We start from the raw sequence: 13592 nt of genomic DNA on the forward strand, positions 1-13592 counted from the left end.
AAAAACATTGATGAACAAAATCAAAATCAAAAAAAATCTTCTGCAACTATGTGTTTAAAGCTGAAGGTGGTCGAAACTAAGATTACCGTGACGACACTATTTCAAACTAGAATGATTAACGCGGACTATACTTTGTCCTATCCAAGCGTAAGCGAAGTGGTATCTTTCCAAATTGAACTGAGAAAAACATTTTTATTAAATCACGTGACGCCAACATTTTTTGCTTTGCACTTTACATTGTTTGAGTATACTTATTTCAGAAACAGAAGAGGATAAATTTTTCAATTTTTTTGCACTTTCGCAACATTTTTTTAAATCTCAAAAAAACTTTATTGGCTTTAAAGAGTAGACCAAACAATCGAAGCTTCTTTATAAAAAAATAATCATAAAAGAAATCATAATAATCATAATAATAATCATAATAATCGTAATCATAATAAACATAATATTAGTGGTTTCTGCGATTGGCAGAGGATCTATGAAAGGCTATCCAGCATGTCTGAGCTTATTCCGTTTCTGTTATTTCTTCACAATTTAGGCTTTTCTATTTTTTTGAACTAAGCCCCTGTTTTGCGAAAAAGGCCTCCCACAATATCATTGCCACAGCAGGGGATCAATTACACAATCTGACGATCCTAAAGTGAACGCCAAACTATCTATAAAATAACCTCTATGCTAAGTGTCTTTTGATACTAGGAATCCTGATTAGCTAAAAATTTAATTAGGTCCCATTTGGACATTCAGCCTCTAAAAAGTAGGCGTTTAGTATTTACAAAAATTCTAAAAAAGAACTTGACTTTATATGTGTTTTGTCAAGAATTGCTATCACATATTTTGCTTGTATTATTTGAGCATTAAAAAAAATTCCTGTTACGTAAATTTAGTCCATTGAAGGACAGATTTAAGTCCATTTAAGGATAAGAAATCCAAAGTTTGAGTAACATAACAAAAAACAACAATTGTGTACACACAAATTTTAAACATTGTCAGATAATTTTAGATAAAAAATCATCTATTCAAAAAATATGGTCTACTAGCAAAGTCGTTAAAGTCTGTAACAATAAATTCAATTTATTATAGAAAAAACAAACAAAACAAAAAATTGTCAGCCTAAATTGTCTTTTTTTTAAATAAAATAACACGATTCAAGTGCTCGTGCATAATTTTTGCAAAGAGGCATTTTTTCTCCAAATTTTTAATTCAGTTGTATCAAGTTTCTTTTCTATTTCCGTCGAAATCTCTGAAAAAATTTTTCGGCAAATTGTTTGTGCTAAATGCAAGTTTTCTAGAGGGATATACAATAAGGGTTTTTTGTAAAAAAAAAATCAGAGCGTCTGGACAAAATTTTTCCTTCCGAAAACATTTGTAGAAAAAATAACGTTGGTAACCAGAAATGGCTGTTGAAGTATAGCAACAAGAGGGATTCATCGAAAAAAGTTAGTAATCAGAGTTGAGTATTAATGATTGACAACCCTAAATAATTTATAAATAGAAGCAAACTCGTTTCAACCAACTTTAAATAAAGCTCAAGCCTTGCAAGAAAAAATAAATCCAGGTTTGATTAATGAAAACCAAGTTTTGAAACCTATCAAAAACAAACTGCCATGCAAACGTACAAGGCATTGGCTCTCATTTTGCCTGATTTTTCTTCCTTTTTCTCCAACAGACATAAAAAATTTTAAATAACTTTTGCTCAGCCTAGAAATTTGATACTACACAAAAAGCTTGTTTGTCCTCTTATTTTCGAAACAAATGAATTGACTCGTTTTAATTGGTTAATTTTGATCTAAAATCCACAAAAAAAAATAACACCATAAACAAAGCTGTAAATCTCCAATAAATTTTTTGTCCTGACCAGTTTTAGTCCAAAGTTCACCGAACGTGATTGAAAATTTTGTTTTGGTTCATTTCATCCGGTTGTTTAATATCAATACCGTTGAGGCTTCTTCAGCTCAAAATGCAGTGATAAAAAACAAGCGTGAATTGAAAATCAACTTAATGAAACATTGCATCAGTTTTCAGCAAACTTTTGCCCTACTAAATAAAGAATCACGTCAATAGCCCAAATATTTGTGAAATGAGAGAAGTTCTTATAATAAACATGTTTTGAAGATTTAGAATTCAAAATATTGGTCACATTATATTGCTCATACTCTTTTGTGACTATATCTCTAACATATTAATACCTCAGTACTAGCAAAATCTGGTACTTATGTCTCAAATTAAAAATCAAACTCCATTTTTATCGAAACTGAAAAAATTTCAATTAAATGCAATTTCATTGCAGTTCAATCATGACTAGTCGGGCTTGCACATGATATGTCACTATATATTCTGTAATTTCATTGACTGTTAATTCAATTTTGAGTTTTAAAAAAACACTCCCGAGATCAGAGTTCTTTCCACGTTCACTGGTCGAACAATTGATGTTGAGAACAAAAAAATGTTGAAATTATAGTTTATTTTTAATTATACGACAATAAATTAATCTCGTAACTTCCTTCTACGTCGAATCTTCCGATTGTCTCGGTATGTTTAACCCTGGAATACAGTTCAGTCAGTGCCCACATATTCTGAAGAATCGATCCTACTTTTTCGGCTCTCAATTCTAAACCCCTTCTCGAATTCTGTGGTTTTGTTGTCTTCGACAAGGATGAAATTTCTTGTGAGTTTGAATCCTCCTGTTCTGGGTTTTTAGTTGAACTGTCCTTATTTTGCTCGCTAATTTCTTTGAGGGTCGTTACAAGCGAATGAGCAAGAGCTAAATAACACACAAAGAAGTCAGCTTTTTGACGCTTATTGTCTTCAAATTGGAAACTAATTATTTGAGTCTTTCAATCTAGAAAAACATTGCAGAAAGATATTTAACAAAGACAAAAACCAAGAACAGAGACTATCCTTTGCTTTTTATGGAAAACCGCCTTTGTTCCCCTATGATTAAGAATTACATGATTCAAATTTAAAGGTAAATTCTAGTTGTGTTTATGGGCTACGAAAGGCTGCTTCACCTTTAAGCAAACGACTAGAACTAGAACATTTGAACTTTGGATTGAGACCCTGAAATAAACCCTAGCATATCCTGATGCTACTCCTGGAAAAATCAAAAATCCTCTTCTAAATCTTCATCTCTTTTTGACCATACAATTACTTCCAAGAAATGGATCTTACTTGGAAACAATTTACGTGATATCTTCTTGTAATTACAACATAAATACCTTGTTTCCCTGTGCTTGTATTTCATCTCTAAGCTGGAGCAATAACTAGAAGTATATTAGAGACTGTATACCTGAGTTGTGGTCCTGATTGTTTTTGGCCTCCTGTTCGAAGTGTAGGTTCTCAATGTCGAAATTTGTCCAGTAGGGAGACGGTTGTCTGATTATCAGTCTGAACTGCACCACGTCTCTGCTGAATTGTCTCATCACGTCTCTAAAATCCAAAACAATTTTTTTCAGAAAAGTTTCTTCTCAAAGAAGATCATCTATATTAGAAAACTTAAGCTTCAGAGGTGGATTTGGGCAAGAGGCTATAGGAGACACGCTTTCCATCGGGGATTCGTCCTCCTGATCGCTCAAAGTTCCCCACTTTTTGTACCATTTGCGACATTAATTTTGGTTTTGATCCAACAACATTAAAAATTTTCCAATATGCTAAATTTGAGAAAGATGTAGGGTTGGTCATAAAGAATCTTAGCCAGTCTTTTCAGCCAGATTTTCTACGGTGCAACAAACATGGACTTCTGTAGGAAATTTTGTTTTTTGGGAGAGCTCAGAAAATCAATTACATTTATCGGCAAAAATTAACCAATATTTTTGAAGCAATTCTTCTGTCAAGAAATACTTCGTTCTACCTCTGGAAAGATATTTAAAAAGGAAGTGCATAATTTCGAGAAAAAAAACAAAAAGAATGTCCATTAAATGAAAGTTTTTCAGCTCGAAAAAAAAAATTGTTCAAAAACAATTTTTTAGAAAAACTTCATTAAATGGCTATTAACACAAGTATTTGCAATAAACTAGCACGTTAATTAATTTGCGCCTCTCAAAAAGAAAATTTTCTTGTAAAGTGTTGTATTTTTGGCGTAATGTATCAAAACGTGTAGAAACGTATGAGGTATAAAGCGGAAATTGAAAAGAGGAAAAAGCTATAATTGTTTTTTAATACCTTGTTATGACAAATGTTTTCTGTGAGCCTTCTTCTGAATTTGGATTCGGCATCAGTGGGAAATTCTTTAGCACCGTTTTCCATTTGGAAGTGATTTTTGAGATCCCTGCCGACGTCTGCAGGGCCTCGCGACTGGGTTCTCTGCCGACCATGGTCACTCCTGACGAGTTGCTCTGTTGGGGTGTTTTGGATGTTTGGCTTCCATTCGTGCTGTCTTTGCACTTGACTAAAATATAGAACAAGTAAGCCAGAGATTAAAAATAAGGAAATTTGTTCCATAAAAGTCTACTAAGTGCATGAATTGTTAACTTTTTAGCATTATAAAAAAATCATGGGGCAATTTCAGAAGCAATTACATATGTTATCAATTTAGGATTTAAAATAACTCGAAAATAGATGTTTTTTGTCCAGAAACCTCAATACATACTCAAGAGGACAAAATTAAACGCAAATCCAAGTTTTTAATGTCTGAAATGACTAACTCTAAAGACCATTTTGGACAAAAAATAATTTGAATTTTCACAAAGACTTTATGCAAACCAAGAGGGGGAGGGTTCTCATGCTGGAGAGACCGAATGCTGGAAAAATTTCAAACAAATAAAATCGCTACGCGTTCTTTTTGGCTAAATGCTTTCCTCACAAAATCGAACTCAATATTAACAGAAAATGATACAATAATATAATAGATGCCGACATAATAGGTGCAGATATAATAAATTTAGTTTTTTGTTTTTCCATTTTTCCTAAATCGGTTTTCTTGAAATATTAAAATTATTCCAATCCGCCTTTGGTCCATCATTATTTTCATTCATCTGCTTATTATCTAATCGGTCAATATTAACACTAATGGCCTGGGTTTATTTGCTTCCTTTGAGGTTTTTGCAATTTTCCTGAGATTTTCGAATACTCAATTCTGATTGGCTGAAAATAAGCCAAAATAAATTTCAAGCATTCGGTCCCTCCGGCATGAGGGGCGCCACCGACCAAGAGCAATTGATCTGAACTACGCTCTATGAAACTATCAATAACTAATTTCAAAGACTTATCAATGTATTTTCTCATCTGCCCCAAGTTTTGCATCGTAGTGAACTCTTTCTCAAATAAGCGGAGTAGAAAAGATGTTCATGCCAAGTGAAAGATTTTCAGCGAGAAAAATGAAATAAATAGTGTAACAACCAGGCCCCGGATAAAAGTTGAAATAAAAACGGCTTTTAGTTAACTAAATAGTTGAGGAAAAAGCATCAAAATAGTTACAAAAAAGTTAATTAAAATTCATTGTTTCACAGTGATTTGTTACTATAACAAAACAAAATCATCTTTAAAGAAGTCTCAGTCAATGAATGTCGTGTATCAGACAAAACATCCGCGTATTTTGAAAAAGATCTCTCGTCGTCGCAGCTTTCAAGTGGCATCTTTTTTGCAGCAAGACAGTCTTTTGCATTCCATGTTGAAACCCGGTAATCAACAGGAATAGGGGTTCCGGACTCCAATTTTCTTGCCACTTGGATAATCTCTGTTAGTCCCGTGTTCTTCTTCAAAATTTGAGAAAGTTTTTGTTTTCCAATTTCATGGACCAAATTTTGTTGTAACTCGGTCAAGTGTCTGATCGATTCTTCCAAACTCATACGACCAGGCCCCGGATAAAAGTTGAAATAAAAACGGCTTTTAGTTAACTAAATAGTTGAGGAAAAAGCATCAAAATAGTTACAAAAAAGTTAATTAAAATTCATTGTTTCACAGTGATTTGTTACTATAACAAAACAAAATCATCTTTAAAGAAGTCTCAGTCAATGAATGTCGTGTATCAGACAAAACATCCGCGTATTTTGAAAAAGATCTCTCGACGTCGCAGCTTTCAAGTGGCATCTTTTTTGCAGCAAGACAGTCTTTTGCATTCCATGTTGAAACCCGGTAATCAACAGGAATAGGGGTTCCGGACTCCAATTTTCTTGCCACTTGGATAATCTCTGTTAGTCCCGTGTTCTTCTTCAAAATTTGAGAAAGTTTTTGTTTTCCAATTTCATGGACCAAATTTTGTTGTAACTCGGTCAAGTGTCTGATCGATTCTTCCAAACTCATACGACTCTGCAGAATTTTAATGGAACGTGATAGAATTTTGTAGTTTGAAGTAATGCAACAAAGCTGCCCCTCGAGCTGTGAAAAATTTTCTTCGAGTATTTCACAAAGGACTTCCAAAGCGGAAGAGTCAGTAATACCACTTTCTTTCAATGAGGGCAACATTTCCCGGAAAACTTCCAAATTTTCGGTATAATAGTAAACGGCTTCCAACCAGGTCCCCCATCTGGTAATAACAGGCCTGGGAGGTGGTTTCAATGCAGGCGCATAGTTTTTGAAATACTGGCGGTTTTTAGGCGATTTTCGGAACAACTTTTTGGCGTGCAGTATAAACTTGTCAACGACAGGAAAGTTTAGCCGTACCTTGTCCGCCACATTGTGGAGCCCGTGCATAACGCAAACAATGTGGATCATTTTTGGAAAAATATTTCTGAGAGTGTCTTTATACGCTTTTTTCATATAAGCTGCCCCGTCGGTGATAAACCCAAGAACAGAATCATAAGGAATTCCTTGTGGAAAAAGTAATGTAAGCGAATTAACAACTGTTTGCGAAATCGTGGTGTTGTTAGTTTGTGATAAAAACACGGTATCCAAAATATAAGGGTCGTAATCGAAATCAGGGTCCAGAATCCCAACAATTACATTTGCAACACTCTTCTTAATCGGCCCAGTTTGTCCATGTAAACTTTTTCCATGTAATTTTTTCGTAATGTCGATTCGTCGGGCACTTTGTCTTTAGTGTGGTATTTTGCTAAGAAAGCCCTAACAACTGGGTCACTGATAGCGTTGAAAGCAATATTTCCACTAATCAGAGCAGCACATAAGTCTGCGGAATATTGACAGGACACCGGAGAATCAAACTGAAGAAAACTCTGTGTACTTGTTGTTCTCCATTTTTCGTTTTCTTTGTGTATCGTGGATTTCAAATGCTGTAAAACATGGCCTCTCTGGTCTGAGCTGACCGATTTCTCGCATGCGGTACACATTAAAAGCCCTTTGTCCGCTTTAAAAACGGTAAATTCTGACGCGTATTTGCGAGCACGAGTCGCAGGGTTATCTTTAGTTTTTGGCATGTCAGTTTTGTTCGGTTCAATATTAACACAACTGTCGTGTCTGGCTTGCGTGGCTGGATGACGAAACAAAAGCAAACACAGCGGCAACTAGCGGAAAGCGCGGGAACACATTTCTGAGAAAACGAATTTCGTCTGCGACCTTTTAGCAAACTTATTCAGATTGCTACAAGCGATGCAGAAACCTATTTCTTAGAAATAGTTAAAATAAAAGTACAAACCAACAAAAAGTTACTTCCATCTTTTTTTGTTAAAAAAGTTAGTTAACTACGAATAATAGTTATTTAACTAATATCCGGGGCCTGGTAACAACTATACTAAACTCAGCTGTTTCTTACAATTTCACGCGTTTTGAAAAAATTAGTGTGGGTGATGAAAATAGGCAAATTCAGACCCGGAGAAAATTGGTAACTTTTTGAAATTAAATATTGATTGTTTCATGGAAGGCAGCTTTGATCATTTGCTCTTAGTCTATGTAAAAAATTTGCTGAAAATCGAAGTACAGGTTGTCCGAAAAGGACTTTAAAAAAGAGCATTTTAGAGAGTAAAAACCTGAATTTTCGCATAATTTTGTCCAGTAGTGTGAAAATTTGTGAGAATTGTTTGAGTGTACCTTTGAGTGTTATGAATGCAGTGTAGTTGTTTTTGAAGGACATTTGGCTGAAGGGGAAGGAGGAGACAGTGGGAAACATGACGTCAATCACCGCCACCCCCGAGTGAGTGAGGTCGGAGGGGTCGGATTGGGAGACAGACAGGTAGACTGGCTTCTTCACAAACCACGATAAGCTACACTGGCTCGGCGGCATTTCTCAATCGTTGGTGCAATTATTGGCAATTAGTTTGCAAATTTGGTAAGATAGAAATCTTCTGCAAAAAAACGGTAAGAATTGAATTTAGACCAGAATTATATACTTTTTACAGTTCTATGTTAGGTAGTTTGACTGTAGCTCTGATTTTGAAGTCTTTTTAAAATCACGCTGCAAAAATAAGATGCAATATGTAATCAAAAGCCATGGAAGAAATAATAAATAAAAGAGTCAATTTGGTTAGTTTGACAATCTGTGGTTACAGACAATTGATCCACGAAGATAATTGTTATTGACGTTAATGAAGATAAATTAAATAATTTCTTTGTTTAAAAACCGAAGTTAAAAATCTATTTAATTTCGAAAAGTATTAAAATGTTTAAGCAAAGATCTCCAAAAATACGCGTGGCTGATTTTCAATGTTTTTAATCTATATCATTTGTTTACAACATTCAAATCTATACAAATAAAAATGGTCTGTTTATGCACGTGAACCATTGAACAGTTCAATTCAAACGTTTTATAAAATCACCTGTTTTTTACCTTTCATATGCATATTCATCACATACATTTTTCTTCATACCATTCTGAAGAAACAAACGTATTTAATCGAACCATTTTTTTCTTCATATGGCCGATGAATTCAATTATTGCACTAACTTAATGTGTTAGGGTTTAATAAATTTTGAGTTTATTATAAATTATTGTAAGCATTTACATTATAAAATCAAAAAGATCAGCTTGCTTTGATTAAAAAATATTTCTTCAGTAAAGTTTGTTAGAGTTATTATAAAAACAATAAAAAGAAATCTTCGCAGTTTCTGCGAAAAAAAAAGTCATCCAAAATTTTATTGCAAATTTCGGCAAAAAAATAGAAAAAAAAGTTTTTTTCCTAATTATAAAAGCTTTAAATATTATTAACAATTAATCTGTTAAAATTGTTAACAGTTTATATCTTTTACTGTTAAAATAAAGATGAAGAAACCACTGCGTGTGAAGATGATAACTATCGGCGACCCAGAGGTGGGCAAGAGTTGCATCATCAAACGCTACTGCGAGAAGAGATTCGTCAGCAAGTACCTGATGACCATCGGGATAGACTACGGAGTCACCAAGGTCAAATTCTACTTTTTTCCTATTTTGTTGTGAAATTTTTGTAATTGTTCCGACCATTAAAATGGGGAGAAACTTCGTATTCGGTTGTTTTTTAGTTTTTTCTTTTTTTTTCTTGTTTTCTAGGCAAAATCAGGTACCACAAATAATCATTGAATGGGCTGAATGATTTATATTATTACGACCTTTTCAGTCGTGATTCGAACGGCGTTAAAAAAATTCTAAAAGTGTCGCCAGTGTTGAGAACAACTGGTTTCAATTTTTTGGTTTTTGTTCTAATTTCGAGCTAATTAGGTGAGCAAGAATGCTTAAAATAGTTTATTTATGCTTACTTTTAAACGTAAAATTAGTTTTACTCGAGTAAAGTTAGTTTATGCATTTTGCGTGCTTCATTTTGGGAATCAAAAACTTAAAGAAAAAACTTTTTGTAAGTTTGCGTTTTTTAAGACTTTTTTTAGACTATGGTCGGAACAATTTTGCGTTTTTTAAGACTTTTTTTGTATTTTTTTAGACTATGGTCGGAACAATTTTGCGTTTTTTTAAGACTTTTTTTGTATTTTTTTTAGACTATAGTCGGAACATTTTTGCGTTTGTTAAGACTTTTTTGTAATTTTTTAAACTATGGTCGGAACACAATCTGTGCTACTTGCACAGTAACGGCTATCCTTGTTTTATTGTTAAATCGTTTTTTTTTTGTAGTTTTGTTGTGATTTTACTATAATTTTTTGTGACTTTTTTGTAGTTTAATGTGAAATTCTACAGTACAAGCATTTGGATAAGCAGATCAAAATTTCTTTCGTAATTTTGAAATTTGCTATTCAAAAGTACATGTCTTGAAACAAATATATTTAGCTTGTAACCGTAAAAAGTCTTAATTAAGAGACTTTGCAGCTTTTCGCGTCAACAAAAGCTTGAAAAATTAAGGAGCAAATTATTAACCTGGGTTCTTAACATGTTTCAGAGTGTCACAAATGGCAGAGCGACCAAACTCAATATATTTGACATGTCCGGTCATCCCGCCTTTTACGAAGTACGGCGCGAGTTTTACCCCGACACGAACTGCATTCTACTAATTTTTGATTCGTCCAGCAAAGACTCGTTTCGGAATCTCGACTCTTGGTACGAGGAAGCTAAGCGAGAAATAGGCGGCGACTCGAACTTATCGAAAGTGCAGTGTATACTATGTGCGAATAAAATTGACAAGAATCGAAATGTTCCCGCGGTCGATGGTAAGAATTGGGCGGCTATTCATGGTTTTATGTACGCAGAATGTTCCGCTTTTGACGGTACAGGTGTGAACGAGTTATTCGATCTAGTTTTTTCAACTGCAACTGAGGCATTCGAAAATGGAGGCAAACTAGCTTCAAAACCCCCCGCGAATTCGGTGGGATATTCGAAAGAAGATTTGGAAACAGTTGAGAAAATAATATCAGCAAGTGATAACTTCGAACGACTTGGTTTAAACTCATACAAAACTACTGAAGATGATGTGAAGAAAGCCTACCGGAAATTAGCCGGTGTTGTTCACCCGGACAAATGTGCCGCACCCAGATCAGAAGAAGCATTCAAACTACTAAATCAGGCTAAAGTTTCCCTGTTATCAAGACTAGACACAAAATAATTCAAACTATTTTTGAGATCAGTAAATTTTACTCTGATTTAACGTGCCCATTGCAGAATAAGATGTAATGAAAAAAATATTGGCAATTTTTAAAAATCAAATTAGCAACCTTTCCTACTCCAACTGAGTAATCCGAGCTTTTTTTTTTTCATTCAAGATTTTTGACTCTCATGATTCTGTTACTACTGTAACCCGGGTTACTGAAACAACCAGCAGCGGATTTAGGTGGGGGTCTCTCTCTTCCTCCCTCTCTCTCTCTCTCTCTCTCTCTCTCTCACACACACACACACATACACACACACACACACACACACACACACACACACACACACACTTTCTTTCTTTTTCTTTCAGGGATTCGACCCCCTGACTACCAAAGGCTCGTCCCTGTAGTACTATTTTAGGACCTCCATTTTTGGCTGGTTTCCCCTAAAATTTTTTTCTAAAACTGCCCAAAACACATATGCAGCCCAAAATTTTTTTGCCTAAACAGGGTCTTTGTAGTGCTTTTTGGGAGCTCGGAAAATCAATTTTGCAATTTTGTCGACCTAAAAAAAAGTATCTCGACAAAATTTTCAAAACTTTTTTGAAAATCCGCCCCCCCCCCTCAAGAAAATTCTAGATCCGTCCTTTTGACATTGAATTTGACCGCAGGAACAGGCTCACAAATTATAATCAAAATGAGCTGTAGTAATCGGAATTAGGCCAAACCTCAGACACTGTGCTAGCTGCCTGGCCGCAGCAAACTTTCTTTTCAAATTTGCAAACCTTCAAACCGTCCGGCTTGCTGAAGTACGAATTTGCTCGGCAAGAAGAATGCCCTAACTCTGTTGCCGTGCTCTTGCTACTGGATGTTGGCTGCTGTTTCCATTTGGTGCTCTGATACTGCTAGGTCTACTGTATGAAAATCATAACAAGACTGCTTGTACATCAGGGCAAAAACCTGAATGTTCCAAATGCACTTCAAGGCCAATTTAAAAGAGTCACACCGTCGCGCCGTCTAGGGCAAAAACCTGAATGTTCCAACTGCAATTCAAGGCCAATTTAAAAGAGTCACACTATCGAGATCGGAAAAAACAACACAAATCACAAGTTCCATAGCAACTTTAATTTTTTTGTCTTACCCTATCCGTAAATAGGCCGTTTTCGGGCTACCGACAGACTTTCTCCTGATATATCAAAAAAAATGTATTATTTTGAATAGACCTTCCCGGGTCGAGGTCCGCGACTTAAGAAAAGACTTTATAAGTCGCGCCGCATACCGTTTTCAGACTGGATTTCGCAGTCGCGCCGCGGGCTTAAGTCGCGCCGTCAGTCTTTTCTTAAGTCGCGCCGTCAGTTTTTTCTTAAGTCGCGCCGCTTAAGTCTTTTCCGAAGTCGCACCGCTTAAGTTTTTTCTTAATTCGCACTGCTTAAGTCTTTTCTTAAGGTGCGCCGCTTGAGTCTTTTCTTAAGTCGCGCCGCTTAAGTCTTTTCTTAAGTTGCGCCGTCGGTCTTTTTTTAAGTCGCGCCGTCAATTTTTTCTTAAGTCGCGCCGTCAGTCTTTTCGTAAGTAGCGCCGTCAGTCTTTTCTTAAGTCGCGCCGCTTAAGTCTTTTCTTAAGTCGCACCTCTTAAGTTTTTTCTTAATTCGCACTGCTTAATTCTTTTCTTAAGGTGCGCCGCTTGAGTCTTTTCTTAAGTCGCGCCGCTTAAGTCTTTTCTTAAGTTGCGCCGTCGGTCTTTTTTTAAGTCGCGCCGTCAATTTTTTCTTAAGTCGCGCCGTCAGTCTTTTCGTAAGTAGCGCCGTCAGTCTTTTCTTAAGTCGCGCCGCTTAAGTCTTTTCTTAAGTCGCACCTCTTAAGTTTTTTCTTAATTCGCACTGCTTAAGTCTTTTCTTAAGGTGCGCCGCTTGAGTCTTTTCTTAAGTCGCGCCGCTTAAGTCTTTTCTTAAGTTGCGCCGTCGGTCTTTTTTTAAGTCGCGTCGTCAATTTTTTCTTAAGTCGCGCCGTCAGTCTTTTCGTAAGTAGCGCCGTCAGTCTTTTCTTAAGTCGCGCCGCTTAAGTCTTTTCTTAAGTCGCGACGTCAGCTTTTTCTTAAGTCGCGCCGCTTAAGTCTTTTCTTAAGTCGCACCTCTTAAGTTTTTTCTTAATTCGCACTGCTTAAGTCTTTTCTTAAGGTGCGCCGCTTGAGTCTTTTTTTTAAGTCGCGCCGCTTAAATCTTTTCTTAGGTCGCGCCGCTTAAGTCTTTTCTTAATTCGCGCCGCTTAGGTCTTTTCTTAAGTTGCGCCGTCAGTCTTTTTTTAAGTCGCGTCGTCAGTTTTTTCTTAAGTCGCACCGTCAGTCTTTTCGTAAGTCGCGCCATCAGTTTTTTCTTAAGTCGCGCCGTCAGTTTTTTCATAAGTCGCACCGTCAGTCTTTTCGTAAGTCGCGCCATCAGTTTTTTCTTAAGTCGCGCCGCTTAAGTTTTTTCTTAATTCGCGCCGCTTAAGTATTTTCTTAATTCGCGCCGCCTAGGTCTTTTCTTAAGTTGCGCCGTCAGTCTTTTTTTAAGTCGCGTCGTCAGTTTTTTCTTAAGTCGCACCGTCAGTCTTTTTGTAAGTCGCGCCATCAGTTTTTTCTTAAGTCGCGCCGTCAGTTTTTTCTGAAGTCGCACCGTCAGTCTTTTCGTAAGTCGCGCCATCAGTCTTTTTTTAAGTCGCGCCGTCAGTTTTTTCTTCAGTCGCACCGTCAGTCTTTTCGTAAGTCGCGCCATCAGTTTTTTCTTAAG

At 35.9% G+C, this 13592-nt stretch overlaps 2 protein-coding genes across 2 annotated transcripts; one reads left to right on the top strand and one right to left on the bottom strand.

The window, feature by feature from the left end:
* Positions 1 to 2153: 2153 nt before the first annotated feature.
* Positions 2154 to 8556, bottom strand: LOC134854165 (nicolin-1-like). Its single transcript, XM_063870294.1, has 4 exons — positions 7918 to 8556; positions 4159 to 4384; positions 3287 to 3426; positions 2154 to 2761 (listed from the first exon to the last, which is right to left on the bottom strand). Exons 1-4 carry the CDS (start codon positions 8108 to 8110, stop codon positions 2466 to 2468), a joined length of 855 nt encoding a protein of 284 aa, XP_063726364.1. The 5' UTR covers positions 8111 to 8556; the 3' UTR covers positions 2154 to 2465.
* Positions 8557 to 8703: 147 nt separating this feature from the next.
* LOC134854345 (dnaJ homolog subfamily C member 27-like) lies at positions 8704 to 10940 on the top strand. The gene is made up of 2 exons (XM_063870566.1): positions 8704 to 9226; positions 10185 to 10940. Exons 1-2 carry the CDS (start codon positions 9086 to 9088, stop codon positions 10842 to 10844), a joined length of 801 nt encoding a protein of 266 aa, XP_063726636.1. The 5' UTR covers positions 8704 to 9085; the 3' UTR covers positions 10845 to 10940.
* The last annotated feature ends 2652 nt before the right edge of the window (positions 10941 to 13592 follow it).

The sequence above is a fragment of the Symsagittifera roscoffensis genome, chromosome 9 (assembly GCF_963678635.1).
Source record: "Symsagittifera roscoffensis chromosome 9, txSymRosc1.1, whole genome shotgun sequence".
Taxonomy (NCBI): domain Eukaryota; kingdom Metazoa; phylum Xenacoelomorpha; order Acoela; family Convolutidae; genus Symsagittifera; species Symsagittifera roscoffensis.